Source organism: Oncorhynchus mykiss, chromosome 28, assembly GCF_057628025.1.
Source record: "Oncorhynchus mykiss isolate SJ-2025 chromosome 28, ASM5762802v1, whole genome shotgun sequence".
In the NCBI taxonomy this organism is placed as follows: Eukaryota; Metazoa; Chordata; class Actinopteri; order Salmoniformes; family Salmonidae; genus Oncorhynchus; species Oncorhynchus mykiss.
In genome coordinates this window covers 32,702,288-32,722,391 of record NC_143049.1, presented here as the reverse complement: position 1 = coordinate 32,722,391, position 20,104 = coordinate 32,702,288, and the positions used below count along the sequence as shown (strand labels likewise).

The following is a 20,104-nucleotide window of genomic DNA, read 5'->3' as shown; positions in this document are numbered from 1 at the left end:
GCAGAGATCTACAGCTGAGGTGGGAGACTCTGTCCTTAGGACAACAATCAGTCGTATTTTGCACAAATCTGGCCTTTATGGAAGAGTGGCAAGAAGAAAGCCATTTCTTAAAGATATCCATAAAAAGTGTTGTTTAAAGTTTGCCACAAGCCACCTGGGAGACACACCAAACATGTGGAAGAAGGTGCTCTGGTCAGATGAAGCCAAAATTGAACTTTTTGGCAACAATGCAAAACGTTATGTTTGGCGTAAAAGCAACACAGCTCATCACCCTGACCCCACCATCCCCACTGTCAAACATGGTGTTGGCAGCATCATGGTTTGGGCCTGCTTTTCTTCAGCAGGGACAGGGAAGATGGTTAAAATTGATGGGAAGATGGATGGAGCCAAATACAGGACCATTCTGGAAGAAAACCTGATGGAGTCTGCAAAAGACCTGAGACTGGGACGGAGATTTGTCTTCCAACAAGACAATGATCCAAAACATAAAGCAAAATCTACAATGGAATGGTTCAAAAATAAACATATCCAGGTGTTAGAATGGCCAAGTCAAAGTCCAGACCTGAATCCAATCGAGAATCTGTGGAAAGAACTGAAAACTGCTGTTCACAAATGCTCTCCATCCAACCTCACTGAGCTCGAGCTGTTTTGCAAGGAGGAATGGGAAAAAATGTCAGTCTCTCGATGTGCAAAACTGATAAGAGACATACCCCAAGCGACTTACAGCTGTAATCGCAGCAAAAGATGGCGCTACAAAGTATTAACTTAAGGGGGCTGAATAATTTTGCACGGCCAATTTTTCAGTTTTTGATTTGTTAAAAAAGTTTGAAATATCCAATAAATGTCGTTCCACTTCATGATTGTGTCCCACTTGTTGTTGATTCTTCACAAAAAAATACAGTTTTATATCTTTATGTTTGAAGCCTGAAATGTGGCAAAAGGTCGCAAAGTTCAAGGGGGCCGAATACTTTCGCAAGGCACTGTACCCAGCCTAAAACCCCATAGAGCAAGCAATATAGAAGCAGAAGCACACGGACAGGAAAAACTCCCTAGTTGGCAGGAACATACAGTAGGAAGAAACCTAAAGAGGAACCAGGCACCGAGGGGTGGTCAGCCCTCTAAGGGCTTTTCCGGGTAGAGATTTAATTTAAAGAAATGTTAAACATTTTATTTAACCTTTATTTAACTAGGCAAGTCACTTAAGAACAAAATCCTATTTACAATGACGGCCTACCCTGGGCCAAACCCGGACAACGCTGGGCCTCCCAATCACGGCTGGATGTGTTACATCCTGGATATGAACCAGGGACTGTAGTGACGCCTCTTGCACTGAGATGCTGTGCCTTAGACCGCTGAGTACATGTGGCCATTAAGTCCAGATTGCTTTTCAAGATGTTCAAACGTTCATAGATGACCAACAGGGACAGATAATAACCATAATGGCTATAGAGGGTGGAAACTTTTCACAACCCTTAACTTTAAGGTCGGGATAGGGTTCTAAGTATATAGCCTACAAAAGAAGGTTGATCTTTGGCCGGTAAGGTTTAGTGCATTTGCCTATTATAAGTTATGTGAACATGCAATGGATAACTGATCAAAAACCACGTCTACTACCCTGATTTGATAAGAGATGGACTTCCAACTTTATTTCACCAGTTAAAGTAATAGATGGGTAATTCCACCAATTTGGTGTAACTTGGTCAAAAAAAAACATTTGTTAACATTCTGTCATAAAGAACCCATGTTCAACTTTACATGATAAGGTACATTTTTTTTAAATGACTAGAGTAAGTGCCAAATAAAGTAACAGGGATGATGATTTCTTCTTAAATAAGCCATAAATCCCCTTGTGACAGGGGGAATGAAAACTTGTTGTGTGCAACAGGGAGTGGCAATTGAATGCAGGCTTCACAAAAAAATGAAACTGTTGAAACATTTCTAGCCTGTGAATCTATGGGTTACAGGGTTGATATTTTATGCTCGACCCACTCAGTTTTCCACCACAAAACACCAGTCCATTGCCAAAAAGAGTAGAACCAGTGTTTACTCTATGATTTGACTATTAGATTTTTATTTTGAAAACAATATGTATATTTTTATTTTATTTATTTAACCTTTATTTAACTCGGTTAAGAACACATTCTTATTTACAACGATGGCCTCGGAACAGTGGGTTAACTGCCTTGTTCAGGGGAAGAGGAAGGAATAGCTTCACCATATTAAAATGAGAGTTCAGTTCAACTAACAGGGTTGACCTTAAAATGAAGGACAGACGTAAATAAACGACTATGAAATGAAATGAATAATACATCTTCAGAAATTACTTTGTCAGAGCAATAAAATAGCATGGGCTTTACAATGATGGTGAACATGAAGACAGTTGGGGATTCAAATCTTCCTAGAAGTGACAGAGGGTTGGGGGAACAAGCCTTTATTCATATAAAAAATATATATTTTCTTGAATTATCCATGAGGTCTATAATAAAGGGCACTTCATTTAATATAACAGGCTTGGTGCACAATTTGTACTTAAAATATCAAAGAGATGCAAAAGGCACTCTTTTCGTGGAACGACCCAGCAGTAATGGTGGTCTACTACGTTACAGTAGGAGATAATAACAACCACTTTAAATCTAGCTGTAACTTTCACTAGCTATTGTACACACCAGTCACTGTTAGGGGCAAAATTGTTTATGTTTGTGGCTATTATTTAAAATAGTTTCAAGTAAAATAATAAACATTATCATCGTAATTTCTAGACAAATTGTCATCTATTTTAAAAACCCATTCAATAAAGTATTTGAAAGTCCACGCATGGTAAATACGGAGTTTAGAGAAATATTTACCATTAGGTTACTTCACTACAGGTATATCCCACACAAGAAAAGTTAGAGCTTTCTGGATTCCTTGCACGACAGTTTGAGTGTAACGTTATCTGTTCAAACATTCCCCCATAGTACATGCTACAGTTGTAACGTTGTAACAGGGCTGTATGACGTAAGACAACATGTTTTTATCTCGCTGGGTCTTGTTATATGTTCGATATTTTTTATTTATTTATAAACATTTAAAATACTCACCAGAACCCTCTGGCCTCTTGCTATCAGAAATCACTCATATTGCGGGAAAAATACGGATTCAGAATTTCACCGCGCACAAATGTCTTCTACAATTTATGTGGCCTGTAAAGTGTCCACAGAAAGGGCGCGTGTGCAATATTGACAATGTGCTGTGGTATATTCCATGCGCATACAGACCGTCCGAAACTGGTTCATTCACGACCATTGAGGAGGAAGTGAAAAACAGGATGTGAGGACACATTTTGCGTACGCCTATTTTCTCTCATTATCTTATTCTTTCCTATCGCCGTCAAACCCCCCTGGGATAGTTAAAACCAGACGGAAGAGGAAGCGAGAATTTATTTTTTTTCTGGTTCATATACAGTCAGTTGTCGCTTTCAAGACAACTGGGAACTCGGGAAAAAAACGTGGTCCGATTGACACAAATCGTTTTGAACGGTCATCCAACTCGGAATTCCAAGTCGAAAACTCGGGCGTTTCTAGAGCTCATACTTCACGACCTGAAGATCACTGACATCATATGAGTTTACCTCGTTTTTTTCCGAGATCCCAGTTGTCTTGAAAGCACCATATGACAACGTTTACATGCACACCAGTATTCTGTTTTTGAGTTGATGCATATGAACATCCCATTTACAATAACCAGAATAAGCTCATATACCCCGGTTTTGAGAAACCTGAATAAAATGTCTGGGATATGCTTATCTAGATAGGATACTGTGGCATGTAAACGTCTTATCCCGTTTACTGTTGTTTATCGCGGTCTGCACGGGCTGTTTCGCATAGCAGGCTATCTCACATTTGAAGTTCAGACGGAAACGGTAACAATTGGAATAGTAACTGAAGTCTGGACACTGACTTTAGGCCTTACACGTAGCCTATAATAATATTAACTCCTGTAGAATGAAGTGTTTCTTGCAGTAAAATGTCAACTTTGTCTCGGGAACAGGAGTGGAGAAATGTTATTTATTTCTTCCATCTTGAGAAAATGTGAACGTGTGCCTAGGGACCTTGTTATGTAGCCTAACCCTGATTTTATTTTCCAGCTACATAAAAGCTGAGAGTATTTAACTTTAAACCAAAATATATATCCAAGACAAACTGAAATACTATAATTTCCAAGGCTTTTCATTTCCTTAAAACCTGTCAGCGTCGCCACTCCACGAGAGAAGTAGAAATGAAAGAGTAAACTTTACCAATGTCAACTAGATTGTTGATTATGCATTCATTCTATGGATTTATGACATCATTCTGGTAAGCAAATGCTTTATTTAATATTCTAGAGCACCAGGTTATGACAGAAGATATGCTGCATGTATCTAATTATAGACAAGTTGACTAACAAATAGCCTACCCAATGTCGGAAATTATAAGCAGAAAAATAACTATATGACTGAAGCTTAAAAACTTTTTTCCCCCCACCTCCTGTAAAAAAAAAATCTGCCATCCCTAGGCAAATTATGAATATTCTGTTTATTCATGGGTACCACAGGAATACTGGTGAGCGGGATATCAAAGGGGCATGTAAAGACCTTATCCCGAAAAATACCTTAAAGGTGCACTATGCAGAAATCACTCCGCCATTTTCTGTTTGCTAAAATTCTAATTTCAGTTTATGTGGCAAACAAGCAAGTACAGTGTGGAGAATCATTGTACCGTCTAAACTGCTGCGGAAATATAATTTCCATAACCCAAAATATTGTATTTTCAGCTGCTTGAAACTGGTATACAAAACCTAAAGAACGGGAAGCAGAGAAATTGCACACATAGAACAGATCTACCGCTTTTTAGACTTGCTTTCAATGAGAATGACAGATCTATAACTCACATATGTGAATTTGGTCAGATCAGCCAAAAAGTTACATATTGCAGCTTTAACCAGGATATGAGCTATTATCCGGAATACTGTGTGCATGTTAACGTGGTCAATGAAGTAGGTAGACCAGACCCAGCTGCTATGCATTGGTGTCTATGTGAGAGTCACCCCGTAATAACCTTTTACTGTAGTCGGCTAAATCAGGGTCACACAGAGTGATTCTTGGTGGTCTTAAACAAATCTACTTGGAAACAAAAGTATACACCTCACACACATGGTTATGGGCTTAGAAATGTATTCCATTTTGAGTTTGCATCCCAATATTACACTTTATATACATCACAGAAGACTGAAATATAACACAACTGTTTGACATAGAAACACCAGATTTGCATCAGTTAAAAAAAAAAAAACTTTATTAATTATGAAATTATGAAAAATATTATTACCATTCCACCCATGAGGCCAACGAGGGCGCTTTTGGTCATTGACTCCAGCAAAGGAATTATATATATATGTAGACTTTTTTTCAATGGTAAACAACCTGAGTAAGACATCTTAATTCATCCACCATCTTTGGTTAAAACAGACCTCAAAGACTGGGCTTGCATCATCCATCTCAATGTGTTACATCTACTTGCATGCAAGACTTTTCTGTCTTCTTGGGGGTGAAATAAGAACATTTTCCAATTCATTCTGAAATCTTTCTCCCATCGGTTTACATTACCCTATCATGCCTATCCAAGAGATGGCAGTGTTCTTCAACATTTAACCATGATCTAAAATCGATTGATATCAAATAACAATGTGTGTAATATTCCAATCATTACGGTCACATCACGTACATTTTACACCAGGTTGGACATTTTTGACTAAGAAAACATTAGCAAAATGGGCACCTACTGAAACCTACAGTAATATATATATATATATATATATATATATATATATATACAGTATATACTGAACAAAAACATGCATGCTACACGCAACAATTTCAACAATGTTACTGAGTTACAGTTCATATAAGGAAATCAGTCCATTTAAATAAATTCTTTAGGCCCTAAACTATGGATTTCACATGACTGGGCATGTGCAGCCACCCACTGGGGAGCCAGGCCCATCCACTGGGGAGCCAGGCCCATCCACTGGGGAGCCAGGCCCATCCACTGGGGAGCCAGACCCATCCACTGGGGAGCCAGGCCCCTCCACAGGGGAGCCAGGCCCCTCCACAGGGGAGCCAAGCCCATCCACAGGGGAGCCAGGCCCATCCACTGGGGAGCCAGGCCCATCCACAGGGGAGCCAGGCCCATCCACCGGGGAGCCAGGCCCATCCACAGGGGAGCCAGGCCCATCCACTGGGGAGCCAGGCCCATCCACAGGGGAGCCAGGCCCATCCACTGGGGAGCCAGGCCCATCCACTGGGGAGCCAGGCCCATCCACTGGGGAGCCATGCTCATCCACTGGGGAGCCATGCTTATCCACTGGGGAGCCAGGCCCAGCAAATAAGAATCAATTTTTCCCCACAAAAGGGCTTTATTACAGACTAACCGGTGCCCCTGCACATTGACTCTATACCGGTACCACCTGTATATAGCCTCGATACTGTTATTTTCACTGTCATTTTACTGTTTATTTTTTTATTTCTTTACTTATCTATTGTTCACCTAATACCAATTTTTTTACTTAAAATTGCACTCTTGGGTAGAGCTTGTAAGTAAGCATTTCACTGTAAGGTCTACTACACCTGTTTTATTCAGCGCACGTGACAAATAAACTTTGATTTGAGAAATACTCCTGTTTCATCAGTTGTCCGGTTGGCTGGTCTCAGATGATCCCACAGGTGAAGAAGCCGGATGTGGTGTGTTTTGGGTCATTGTCCTGTTGAAAAATAAATTATAGTGTTACTAAGCGCAAACAAGATGGGATGGCGTATCACTGCAGAATGCTGTGAACCATGGTGGTTAAGTGTGCCTTGAATTCTAAATAAATCAGTGTCACCAAGAATGCATCCCCACACCACCACACCTCCTCCTCCATGCTTCCCGGTGGGAACCACATATGCGGAGATCATCTGTTAACCTACTCTACGTCTCACAAAGACACGGCGGTTGGAACCAAAAATCTCAAATTTGGACTCATCAGTCCAAAGGAGAGATTTCCACCAGTCTAATGTTCATTGGTTGTGTTTCTTGGCCCAAGCAAGTCTCTTCTTATTATTGGTGTCCTTCAGTGGTTTCTTTGCAGCAATTCAAACATGAAGGCCTGATTCCCGCAGTCTCCTCTGAACAGTTGATGTTGAGATGTGTGTGTTACTTGAACTCTGTGAAGCATTTATTTGGGCTGCAATTTCTGAGGCTGATAACTAATGAACTTATCCTCTGCAGCAGAAGTAACTCTGGGTCTTCCTTTCCTGTGGCGGTCCTCATGAGCCAGTTTCATCATAGCGCTTGATGGTTTTTGCAACTGCACTTGAAGAAACTATTAAAGTTCATGACATTTTCCAGATTGACTGACCTTCATGTCTTAAAGTAATAATGGACTGTCATTTCTCTTTGCTTATTTGAGCTGTTCTTGCTATTATATGGACTTGGTCTTTAACCAAATAGGGCCATCTTCTGTATACCACCCCTACCTAGTTGCAACACAGCTGACTGGCTCAAACGCATTAATGAAATAAATACTACAAATTAACTTTAAACAACGCACACCTGTTAATTGAATTGCATTCCAGGTGACTACCTCATGAAGCTGGTTGAGAGAATGCCAAGAGTGTGCAAAGCTGTCAAGGCAAAGGTTGGCTTTGAATAATCTTAAATATAAAATATTTAACACTTTGTTTAATACTTTATTCCATATGTGTTAATTTAGTTGTGAACTCTTCACTATTCTTTAACCTTGAATGAGAAGGTGTCTCCAAACATTTGACTGGTACTGTATATATGGGTGATTTCGTGGAAAAGTTAACCCGAGCCAGTACAAAAAAAAAGTTGTCATTTCATAATTGTCCTTAAAAGCCCAATTGGTTTCTCTCTTTTCGTTGTCAGTATCCTTTTTCAGCATTATGATATCCTTAACGGTAATGGATATTTCTGTATCTTAGCTTCAGACGCTCGTGCATTCACCAAATGTTGTGTGCTTGCTCCGAGCTAGTCTTCAGACTTTCACTGAAGCAACTGCTGATATCTTGAAAATGTGTTCTAGCTAAGCTTCTTGGAAAATATGCTAAAATGTGTTTCTCATAAATGGCAGTACTGTTCTTTTGATAGTTGATAAGTGGACTGTCACTCAGTATAGGCAGTCTATAATTAGCATATGTCAGTTTAGAATACAAATTACATTCTGGTCTGCATTCATTCTGGTAAAGTAAACTTTTCATACACAGTAAGTGTACAAAACACCCAGAACACCCGAATATTGAGCACCCCCTTTTTGTCCTCAGAAACGCCTCAATTGGTCAGGGCATGGACTCTACAAGGTACCGAAAGCATTCCACAGGGATGCTGGCCCATGTTGACTCCAATGCTTCCCACAGATGTCAAGTTGACTGGATGTCCTTTGGGCGGTGGAACATTCTTGATTCACACAGGAAACTGCAGAGCTTGAAAAACCCAGCAGTGTTGCAAATCTCAACAAAAAACAGTGCGCCTGGCACCTACTACCATACCCCGTTTTAAATCTGGTCTTACTCATTCACCCTCTGAATGCACACAAACACACTCCATGTCATAGACTTACCAGGGGAAATCTGTCATGGAAAGAGCAGGTGTTCCTAAATGATTTGTACACTGTATACATTTTTTAAAAGAAACAATTAGTCTCAAACAAAACACAAGCTCCCCTAAAAAAGAAAAAAAAACAGAAAATCTGAAATTTGGGGACCTTTTAATTGCCCAGTCTTCAATAAAGTCTTTACATGAAATTAACAATTAAAAAGGTAAACTAAAGTAAAACAGACAAAAACGTTACATGTACAATGTGTCAGACATTTCATCATTATGTATGAACAACGTGGTAGAAACCTTTCACATATATCTCTAAACAAATTGCTTTGTTTCTATTAATCGTTAGGTGCCCATCACAGACTTGTCAGGAAATGTAGACGTTGAAATAGAGCTGTTGCAGCAGTCCATTGTAAAAAATAAAGAGCGTCTTCCTTTACTTCTTTTCTTTTTTAAGTCCTCTTTGCGCCGCCACTACCTCTGCCTGAAAAACAACAATAACAAACGGAAGCATCTTACAACGCTGGTAGAATTGTTGGTAGATACAAGTGGAGTAAAGAGAATACATCGAGTATGAAGTATCAATTGACATGTCCTCATCAGTTTTGCAACTTCAATTCAACCTATAGCAACCCCCCCCCCAAAAAAATCTGAACTTATCACAAGGGGCCACAGTTGCGCGCTTGTATCTGCTTACCCACATCCATACCCACACAAGCAGTAAGAGTTGGCCCTAGCCTTTTGTGGGCCCCAAGCAAAATTCTGCTAATGGAAAACATATTTCAGTGGTTTAAGACGGTAAAATGATTCTCTACGCTATACTTGCTAGTTCTGCATAGTGCATCTTAAATTTCCTGACATTTTGCCATGGTGCGGAGAGAAATGTTAATAGCCCCCCCCCCCCCATAAGTTTAGATAGCTGGCCGCTAGACTAAATTTATCATTCTAAAAAAAGAATGAGACTGACATCATAGAAAAACATCCGACACACAACCAAATTGGACCTTGTGTATTCTATCACTCTAACTCTCAACAGTAAGTTGAGACCCCAGCTGAGTTCCTCCTGGTGGAAATTGATCTACGGGCCTACAAAAGGTGGGCCGCCAGTTAACCATCCCTGACCTAGATGATCTCACCTCCTCGTCCACCCCTGGAGCCGCTACCTCTGCCCCTGCCTCCAGAGCCACCTCTAGCCCTGGGTTTCTCTCCGTAACGCATGTTCGAGCCCGCTCCTTCTCCACGAGATCCTCTTTCACCCTGGGGTTTGGCATAGACCAGGGTCACCTTGCTCCCATCAATCTGTAGGTCTGCCATGGCATCCTTGACAGCCTTACAGACCTCTGGGCTCTCAAAGTCCACAAAGCCAAACCTTAAGAAGTGGCCAACTGTGAGTATTCAAAGGGCATCTGAATGTAAAAATGTGATTTGAAGGGGGACATTTTTCACCACATACCCTCTAGATATGCCAGTCTCCTTGTCTTTGGTGACTCGAGCTTCAATGGCACCTTCAAAGACACTTTTCAAAGTCTCCTCACTCGTCTCCTTGGCAAGATTCCTGACCATCAACGTCTTCGAAGGAACTACAAGAGAGCACACATATTACAGAAGTATGCATGATCACACAGCCAAACTATTTCAAATGATTCGCCAACCAATTCTCTGCTATGAGACGTTCATTGGGCAAGTCTAATAGTAATATTTACCAGTGTTCCCTTTGTCACCTTCTGGCCTCTTCTGGCTGAACTCTACTCTGATGGCTCTTCCACTAATCTTTTTGTTTAACGATGATTCCAGGGCTTCTTTGGCATCTTCCACACTTTCAAACTGAATGAAGGCATGACTTTTGAAAGAAAAAGGCCTAATTGTCACAATTTCATTATTTCCAGTCAGAACATGAAATTAATCGCACGAATACTTAATCATTTAATTCCATTTTTTTTTTGCAATTTGATGGCGTTCAACATTTTCAATAGAGGTCAACAAAGCAGATGCAGCAACAACATGCGTCTTCACTCACCCTCTCGGTTTACCATTGCTCTGTGGTATCTTGACACTGACTGCTTTGAGAAAGATTTCCTTCAGGGCATCCTCTTTTGCAGCGTAAGCCAGGTTGGTCACCAGTAATTCGTTATTTGGTGTGGCTTCAGCTATGGAACAGAACATTTGAGAACACGTTAACTTCATTCACTTTTCAGAGAACTATGATAAACAAGATGTCTCAACTAATCACTGAATTACAACATACTTTAATCTTGAAGATGCTAACGAGCAACATGACTAGCCATATAGCTAGCTAATCAAGTACCTTGTGCTTCTACAGTAATTTAAATTCCCATTGACCTCATTTCTTTCCATCTTTACCTGGAGCTTTGATTATTTTTTGTTGTTGGCTCTTTTCTCCCAAAAAGTCAATGACGATTACACGGCCTTGGACATCAATCCCCTGCTTCTCCTCCAGCACTTTCTCAGCAGTGGCCTCCGTTTCGAACTCTATGTAGGCAATTCTGTCACAACGAAATAGATGCAATAGACGTATTTAGAACAGAATCCTGGGATAGACATAACTAGCCCTTTCACGTAAATATCAAATGGACACTGCATCTCACCCTTTGCTTGGGGTGCCAATGCCTCCAGGAAACCTGATTTCGACAGCCGTGTCAAAGACTTTCCTCAAGTCCTCCTTTGTTGCTGCAAATGGGATATTCTTGACAAACAAGGTCCTGGCATCTTTAGCTGTGAGGAAAAAGACTGTCACTACATGGAAATCAATCAATTCTAGAAATGACAAATATAACAGTAGCAAGGATAACTCACTCAAGATGAGACTAGTACCTTTTTTGTCATCTACTGTAGGGTCTTTGACCTTGGCCTTGCCTAGCCTCATCTTTCGGTCCAGGATCTTCTCCCCATTCAGCTCAAGGGCTTTTGTCAAGTTTTCCTCTGTGTCAAAGTCGACATATGCAAATTTCCTATAGAATGCACATAAACATGGGGAAGAATCTGTATCATGAAGAAATCTACAAACATTCGTAGAGGTTAAGTTTATGCAGTGCATAACAATGCCAAGTACTCACTTTGTAATGTCCACTCGAATTTCCTGAAACAACAGACTATGCGATGTGAAGAAGTTTGCCAAGGCATCATTAATTTCCTCCACTGTCTTGGATGTGTTCAAGCTTCCAACAAAAAGACAAAAACCTTCAAAATAAAATAAAAACAAGATGCATGTTAGCACACTGAAACCATCAATCGCTCAAACAGACGTGGTGATATTTACTGCTGTTCACAATCGTACCATCATTAATGCACTTGGTTTTCTTCGCTGGAGAAGTCTCATCCTCTGCTTCTGCTTTTCTCTTTACTGGGGCTGCAGCAACAGCTGGAGAGAGAAATGCAGACATGTATTAAAACACTATTCCATAGATACCCTGATGAAAAACAACTAATGGGTGACATCTGGCAAATATTGGTTACAATTCCGTTCTGTTTTTTGACCTCACCCTGGACTTGAACCTTTTCCGCATCAGCAGTTGTGTCCATCTGTTCCGCTTCTGAAGCTACACAAACAATATTCATTGACATTGGAAATACCTACTGAACTTAAAAACATATTGTTTCTTTTGTGTTTTGTATTTAAGAAATTTCATATGAACATTATCACCATTCCAATTGGGCTACATGTTGGGACTTGATGTCATACGCAGATATACAGTCTACGCTTATTACCACCCCTCAAAGCATTTGCTACCTGGGGCATCTTTGACCTTGTTCTCTTCAGGTTCTGTGGAAACGATGACCTGTGGAGTAGTGGCAGCTTCCTCTGTTGATGCTGGAGAATCAGTCTGAACCTCTGCAAGGCATCATATTATATCAAAGGCTGATTTAATGTAATTATAATTGTATTTATTGCCAAAGTTAACTGGCACACTTACCAGAGTTATTGTCTTCGCTGATCTTTCCAGTTCTCTTTTTAGAGGTCTTTAATTGGGTTGTCTATAAAACATTTTGGGGGAATGAGCATTTCAGTACATTGCACGTCATGGTGTGGACTTTGGTGATTGGTTAATCATCGTCAATCAAACAGAACAAGCCGATACTGAGCATTCGAAATAGATATATTATAACTCATTACGTTGAACACATGTTTCAAGTAAACTGTGATACAAAGTTGCTAGTTAAACATTCCATGAACACACAGTTAGGCAGAGTAACGTTGGAGTTCAGCAATAGCTACCTAACGTTAATTTAGCTAATTAGCTAGCGTTCAACAATGTCATTTCACGTGTGGCCGTGTGAGACTAACTGCAGTGAGCCAGTTCGCCTTTAATAATACGTATATTTTAGATGTCATTCTTACTTTGCCTGACTTTGCCATGTTTTCTGTGTATTCTTTTCTTTCTGCTAACGTAGCTGTACAGCGAACACGACTATTCACATGTGGGGAGCAGCGATTAAATACTTTCTTTCCCGGCATGCAAGTTGACCTAACGCCCGGATATGGTTTGAAATTTTGACGGGGATATTTGGGATCCTTGGAACGTCCTTACGGCAATTATGGATTGCGCATTTGAATCAGATGTGTAGAGCTAGGGCAAAACACATACCGTGCACCCCTTGGGGTCCCCAGGACCGAGTTTGGGAAACACTGGGTTAGGGTAAGTGTAGGGGTTAAGGGTTTTTAGTTAAATAAAATAAAGGGTTTAGGGCATGGACGTCCCAATGATTCCAGATTGCAATTACCAGTCATTTACACAGTGGTTATTTAAGGTCTCCACTAGATAGCACAGCCACAAAGCTATATCTTGACTCAAATAAGCCTTTTGGTCTTAATGTAAGGTTATGCATATGGTTACCTAACAAGCATCAGGTGACTCTTTTTCGGAATACTCAGGTACTTCAGTTTATTATTTTGTTCATATATGACCAGAAGACTTGTTTTGTTTACAAACTTACGACGAAGACTGAAAGCTGTTTAAAAAAAAAAACATGTATAGAGTAACTAAGATACGGTTTTAAAGGACATACAGGTCTGCTCTGACTTTACACGGGTATTGTTCTATTTAGTTATTAATACTTATTTCCAAGTGAAAAAGGTCTTAGAAACATGTATATGTAAAACATTTTTTATGATCAGTTTTCATATGCACTTAAAATAGTAGGTACCGTTTTATTTAAATGATTATGTTGTATTTTATTTCTCAGAATAGTTCCTGATTACACTAAAGAGGGTTTTTTAGCCTCTCTTACTACAAGAACCCTTGGTTTGGTCTTGAACATAATTTTCAGCCGAGTTGAATTTCAAAGCCAGATAACATCTAGCTCAAAGTTTAAAGTTTAAATAGACTTAAATGGTGCAGATCTCGGTTCCTTATCGTTTGTTCACTGCTCCTACGTCTTTGACTCATCCTACTACAGTTTATACTTTTATATAATATTTGTTGTTTTGTCTTTGTCTATAGTTTCTCTTAATTCTAGGGGATTACGAAACAATGTGGAGTGCAAGGCCTACTTTTTATTTGCTAAACAATTTCGAACAGATGTATGCTTTTTTTCAAGAGTCTCACTCAATTTCGGCTGTAGCCAACTTCTGGAGGTCACAGTGGAGCAACGATATTTGGCTTTCCCATGGATCTGAACGCTCCGCTGGTGTCACTGCAATGAAAAATACCCGTGGTGGTAATATTCTACACTCGGAATGTGACCTCATTGGTCACTTTACTTTATTTGTCTTGTGATCAGTTACAATGACATTACACTCATTACTGTAAACTTCTACGGGTACAACACCAAACATGAGAATGATCCGTTACAATGACATTACACTCTTTACTGTAAACTTCTACGGGTACAACACCAAACATGAGAATGATGAGTTGCATTTACATTGATATCAAAATATTTACCCCTGATACTAACCTTGGTAGAGCATCCCACTAGAAGCTACATAGCTTATTATTAAATAAGGATATAGTTACATTTGAGGTTAAATATCTGCTCTCACACTTTTGGGAAAGGGTTTGTAAAGAAAAATCTTATTGCAAGAACAGGAAGCTCTTTAAATTTGAGGTGTCCAAATACCTTAGAAAATATGGTAGTAATCTTGCTAAGACCAGAAGAGCTGAGGAGGAAAAGATGATCATTAAGATAACTTCCCTTTCTGAGGTCCCCAGCCAGCCTCTCGGGGGAGGAGAAGATGGAACTAATTGAGTTACAAAATAAACTGGATAATATATATAGATTAAAAGCAGAAGGAGCCTTTATTAGATCTCGGAAAAAATGGGTTGAGGAGGGAGAACAGAATTCATCCTATTTCTTTAGACTTGAGAAATTTCACTCTAAGAATAACACTATCTGTAAGTTAATTATTGATGGTGTTATTGCAGATGACCAAAAATGAATCGCTAAATACTGTAGCAATTTTTACAGAAAATTGTACAGCTCTACGTACTGTCAGGAATCCACAGATATGTTTTTTAACTCACTGAATAATGTTCACTCTATCAGTGATATAGAATCTAAACAGTGTGATGAACCCATCAAAGTTGAGGAGATTATAGAGTCTATCAAACATCTAAAGAACAATAAATCCCCAGGTGTTGATGGAATTACATCAGAATTTTACAAATTATTTTCTGAACAAGTAGCTCCCTTCCTATTTAGAGGGTATTAAAACAATGTTCTCCCTCCTACAATGAGTCAGGGGTTAATAACACTGATACCTAAGCCTAAAAAAGAAGTGCTGCTCATCGATAACTGGCGTCCAGTTTGTCTTCTTAATAATGACCATAAGATATTAGCCTTACTATTTGCAAAGATAATTAAAGACGTCCTGGATGCAGTCATTGATGAAACACAGTCTGGCTTCATGAGGTACAGAAATATTTTTCTGAAAGATGCTAACCAAATTCCCATATCGATCAATGTGATACAATCCTTTTCCAAAGTGTCTGGTCTATATCTTAACATTAATAAATGTGAACTCATGGCTGTCAAAGATTGTGTGACACCTTCATATTATGGTATTCCAGTAAAAGAAGAACTTACATATTTAAGCATAACCATTACAAAGGATCAGGAGTCTAGAGGCTTACTAAATTTTAACCCTCTTATTAAAACCCCCCAGAAGAAGCTAAATCAATGGCTACAGAGGGACTTATCTTTAAAAGGAAGAGTCCTAATAACCAAGGCTGAAGGTCTAGACTAACACATGGCGCTCTATCTTTATATCTTGACAGTAAAATAAGCAAGGAGATAGACCAGATGCTTTCAACTTTCTGTGGAGAAACCATACTCATTACATTAGGAAAACTGTTATGAGAATGGTGGGATGAATTTTCTGGACTTTACTACTTTAAATAATACTTTTAAGATCAATTGGATAAAATAATTCATAAGAAGACCCACTTCTATCTGGAATTTTATTCCTCATCATGTCTTCTCTACTTTTGGTGGCCTTAACTTCATGTTGTTTTGCAATTATAATATTGACAAAGTTCCAGTGCAACTTTCTGCTTTTCATCGGCAGGTTTTCTTGTCATGGTCCTTAATTTATAAACACCATTTTTCTCCACACAGATATTATAAATGGAATAATTGGGATATATTGTATAAAAATACTTTGTTTTTAGAATATTGGTTCCGAAATAATATCCTATTGGTGAGCCAGTCAGTTAAGAACAAATTCTTATTTACAATGACAGCCAAACCCGGACAACTGTGTGCCGCCCTATGGGGACTCCCAATCACAGCCAGATGTGATACAGCCTGGAGTTGAACCAGGGTCTCTTGCACTGAGATGCAGTGCCACTCGGGATGCCGAGGAGGTCCAAAGAAGACAGTGTTTGAAGCGTACATGACCCTGGAAGAAGTTTCCGGCGGCCTAAAGAGAGGAGAGCACATTCAGGTGAAGACATTCCCAAAAATAAAGATTAGTATGATGAATACTTATATCAAACCAAGTAACCACGGTGATCATTTGGCTACTTGTTTACCAAAGAACACTGGCTTTCAGACAATGTTGACCAAAAGCTGAATCTTTCAAATATGATCTAACGCACTAGGCATCTAACCATCTTTCCAGTCTAAGAAATTGGTCAAGGTGACTACTAACAATTTAAGCAAAGCTGTAGCATACTAATAGAAACATTTCCATCTTCTTTGCAGGGATCAAGAGAATCAACCCCAAAAAGTATCATGAGTCTTTCATTGCAGCACCTGTGTGTGTGTGTACACAAACCGAGAGATACATGTTTGTTTGGACTGTGTGTGTCTACACAAACATGTATATCTCTGTTTGTGTGTGTGTGTGTACACATTTATTATTTTTTTTATAAGCTGGGCGGTTCCAGCCCTGAATGCTGATTGGCTGACAGCCGTGGTATATCAGACCGTATGCCACGGGTATGACAAAACATTTATTTTTACTGCTCTAATTACGTTGGTAACTAGTTTATAATAGTAATAAGGCACCTAGGGGGTTTGTGGTATATGGCCAATGCAGTGTGTGTGTGTATACCTCAAGAAAGCAAGCAAACTGGATTCAAAGTGAGCTTAACGGCAACTAGAGAGCTGGTTGTAAAGAACGTATTGGCAGTAATTTTTGTCAACTTTTTAAATGTTCCTCTTTCTTTCATTCCTCTTCCAGGTTGGTGGAGGAGTTCATGTTGCTAGCCAACGTGCTCTTCTACAGACACTTCACCTTGTTGCAACGCTGATGTCATCGTCCACAGGCTGGCAGACTCTCTGGGTGGATGGCGAGAGGAGAGGACACTGGGCTGTGTGTGTGTTTACCCCATAGAGAACAATGGCTTTGTTGTAGAACGAGGGCAAGGAGGCAGTGTCTCTGCTGTTTTGTAGCACACAGAGAAGATTGGGTCTGTGGTGGAATAGTAGTGTGTTGAAAGACCAGAGAAGATTGGGTCTGTGGTGGAATAGTAGTGTGTTAAAAGACCAGAGAAGATTGGGTCTGTGGTGGAATAGTAATGTGTTGAAAGACCAGAGAAGATTGGGTCTGTGGTGGAATAGTAATGTGTTAAAAGACCAGAGAAGATTGGGTCTGTGGTGGAATAGTAATGTGTTGAAAGACCAGAGAAGATTGGGTCTGTGGTGGAATAGTAATGTGTTGAAAGACCAGAGAAGATTGGGTCTGTGGTGGAATAGTAATGTGTTGAAAGACCAGAGAAGATTGGGTCTGTGGTGGAATAGTAATGTGTTGAAAGACCAGAGAAGATTGGGTCTGTGGTGGAATAGTAATGTGTTGAAAGACCAGAGAAGATTGGGTCTGTGGTGGAATAGTAGTGTGTTGAAAGACCAGAGAAGATTGGGTCTGTGGTGGAATAGTAGTGTGTTGAAAGACCAGAGAAGATTGGGTCTGTGGTGGAATAGTAGTGTGTTAAAAGACCAGAGAAGATTGGGTCTGTGGTGGAATAGTAATGTGTTGAAAGACCAGAGAAGATTGGGTCTGTGGTGGAATAGTAGTGTGTTAAAAGACCAGAGAAGATTGGGTCTGTGGTGGAATAGTAATGTGTTGAAAGACCAGAGAAGATTGGGTCTGTGGTGGAATAGTAATGTGTTAAAAGACCAGAGAAGATTGGGTCTGTGGTGGAATAGTAATGTGTTGAAAGACCAGAGAAGATTGGGTCTGTGGTGGAATAGTAATGTGTTGAAAGACAAAGATTCCCTTAGATTCCAAAACACCCTGAATCTCAGATGAGGCTTTGTTTCTCCTGGTGTTCTCTCTGAGAGATTGATTGGCTTTGATGGTGTTGTGCTGCCCTCTCTGTAAGAAAAAAAGTAGTTCAAGTTGACTCGTGTGTGTGTGTGCCCGCGCGTCTTGTCTTTACAATACATTATCTGCCTCTTTGTGACGTTGGTGTGTAGGCTGTGGTCCTCTTCTGTAGTGGAGGTGCAGAAGCAGGCGTCCCGCTGTAACGATGACGTGACTGCCTCCGAGAGAGTCCAGGAGCTCACCTCTGAGCTGTTCTTCATCAGGGTACCAACAAGACGCTGCTTAATGTTCCCACTAGAGCATGGGTACTCAACTCTTACCCTACAAGGTCCGGAGCCTGCTTATTCTGTTTTACCTGCTAAGGAATTTCATCCACCTGGTGTCCCAGTTCTAAATCACATTTTATTTTTCACATACATGTCTTTAGCAGCTGTTATTGTGGGTGTAGTGAAATGCTTGTGTTTCTAGCTCCAACAGTGCAGTAATATCTAACAATTTCACAACAATACACACCAATCTAAAGTAAAGGAATGGAATTAAGAATATATAAATATTTGGGCAAGCAATGTCAGAGCGGCATAGACTAAGATACAGTAGAATAGGATAGAATACAGTACATACATATGAGATGAGTAATGCCAAATATGTAAACATTAAAGTGACTAGTGTTCCATTATAAAAGTGGCCAGTGATTCCAAGTCTATGTAGAGTGGGGCAAAAAAGTATTTAGTCAGCCACCAATTGTGCAAGTTCTCCCACTTAAAAAGATGAGAGAGGCCTGTAATTTTCATCATAGGTACACTTAAACTATGACAGACAAAATGAGGGGAAAAAATCCAGAAAATCACATTGTAGGATTTTTTATGAATTTATTTGCAAATTATGGTGGAAAATAAGTATTTGGTCACCTACAAACAAGCAAGATTTCTGGCTCTCACAGACCTGTAACTTCTTCTTTAAGAGGCTCCTCTGTCCTCCACTTGTTACCTGTATTAATGGCACCTGTTTGAACTTGTTATCAGTATAAAAGACACCTGTCCACAACCTCAAACAGTCACACTCCAAAGAGCTGTCAAAGGACACCAGAAACAAAATTGTAGACCTGCACCAGGCTGGGAAGACTGAATCTGCAATAGGTAAGCAGCTTGGTTTGAAGAAATCAACTGTGGGAGCAATTATTAGGAAATGAAAGACATACAAGACCACTGATAATCTCCCTCGATCTGGGGCTCCACGCAAGATCTAACCCTCAGGCTCGTCTGAAGTTTGATAAAGAGCATTTGGATGATCCAGAAGAAGATTGGGAGAATGTCATATGGTCAGATGAAACCAAAATAGAGCTTTTTGGTAAAAACCCAACTCGTCATTTTTGGAAGACAAAGAATGCTGAGTTGCATCCAAAGAACACCATACCTACTGTGAAGCATGGGGGTGGAAACATCATGCTTTGGGGCTGTTTTTCTGCAAAGGGACCAGGACGACTGATCCGTGTAAAGGAAATAATGAATGTATCGTGAGATTTTGAGTGAAAACCTCCTTCCATCAGCAAGGGCATTGAAGATGAAACGTGGCTGGGTCTTTCAGCATGACAATGATCCCAAACACACCTCCCGGGCAACGAAGGAGTGGCTTCATAAGAAGCATTTCAAGGTCCTGGAGTGGCCTAGCCAGTCTCCAGATCTCAACCCCATAGAAAATCTTTGGAGGGAGTTGAAAGTCCATGTTGCCCAGCAACAGCCCTAAAACATCACTGCTCTAG

The 20,104-nt window shown here is 40.0% G+C and overlaps 2 protein-coding genes and 1 long non-coding RNA gene across 7 annotated transcripts in view; 1 reads left to right on the top strand and 2 right to left on the bottom strand.

Annotated features, from left to right (window-relative positions):
* The window catches only part of LOC110508972 (polyamine-transporting ATPase 13A3), a 40,682-nt gene extending 37,320 nt beyond the window's left edge, over positions 1-3,362 (bottom strand). For 3 of the 4 annotated variants that reach the window (XM_090225126.1, XM_090225128.1, XM_090225129.1), the window contains exon 1: positions 3,081-3,362. The gene's annotated coding sequence lies outside the window, so the exon portion shown is untranslated. Of the gene's footprint in view, positions 1-2,846; positions 2,955-3,080 lie in introns of those variants that run through there. The other variant, XM_090225127.1, reaches the window with a different exon arrangement.
* Positions 3,363-3,903: 541 nt separating this feature from the next.
* Positions 3,904-6,690, top strand: LOC149970832 (uncharacterized). The gene is made up of 2 exons (XR_016492763.1): positions 3,904-4,334; positions 5,957-6,690. It is a non-coding gene; the product is annotated as an uncharacterized LOC149970832 (long non-coding RNA).
* Positions 6,691-8,764: 2,074 nt separating this feature from the next.
* LOC110508971 (nucleolin) lies at positions 8,765-13,157 on the bottom strand. 2 transcript variants are annotated; one of them, XM_090225125.1, is made up of 14 exons: positions 12,976-13,157; positions 12,551-12,611; positions 12,367-12,468; positions 12,119-12,175; positions 11,914-11,985; positions 11,693-11,816; positions 11,451-11,587; positions 11,225-11,351; positions 10,980-11,122; positions 10,636-10,765; positions 10,322-10,458; positions 10,072-10,198; positions 9,755-9,987; positions 8,765-9,102 (listed from the first exon to the last, which is right to left on the bottom strand). In XM_090225125.1, the coding sequence occupies exons 1-14, from the start codon at positions 13,090-13,092 to the stop codon at positions 9,071-9,073; spliced, it is 1,599 nt and encodes a 532-aa protein (XP_090081251.1). In that variant the 5' UTR covers positions 13,093-13,157; the 3' UTR covers positions 8,765-9,070. The 2 variants fall into 2 exon arrangements, with proteins under 2 accessions (XP_090081251.1, XP_021445578.3); XM_021589903.3 differs by having other exon boundaries at positions 11,914-11,997; positions 12,976-13,129.
* Positions 13,158-20,104: the final 6,947 nt, after the last annotated feature.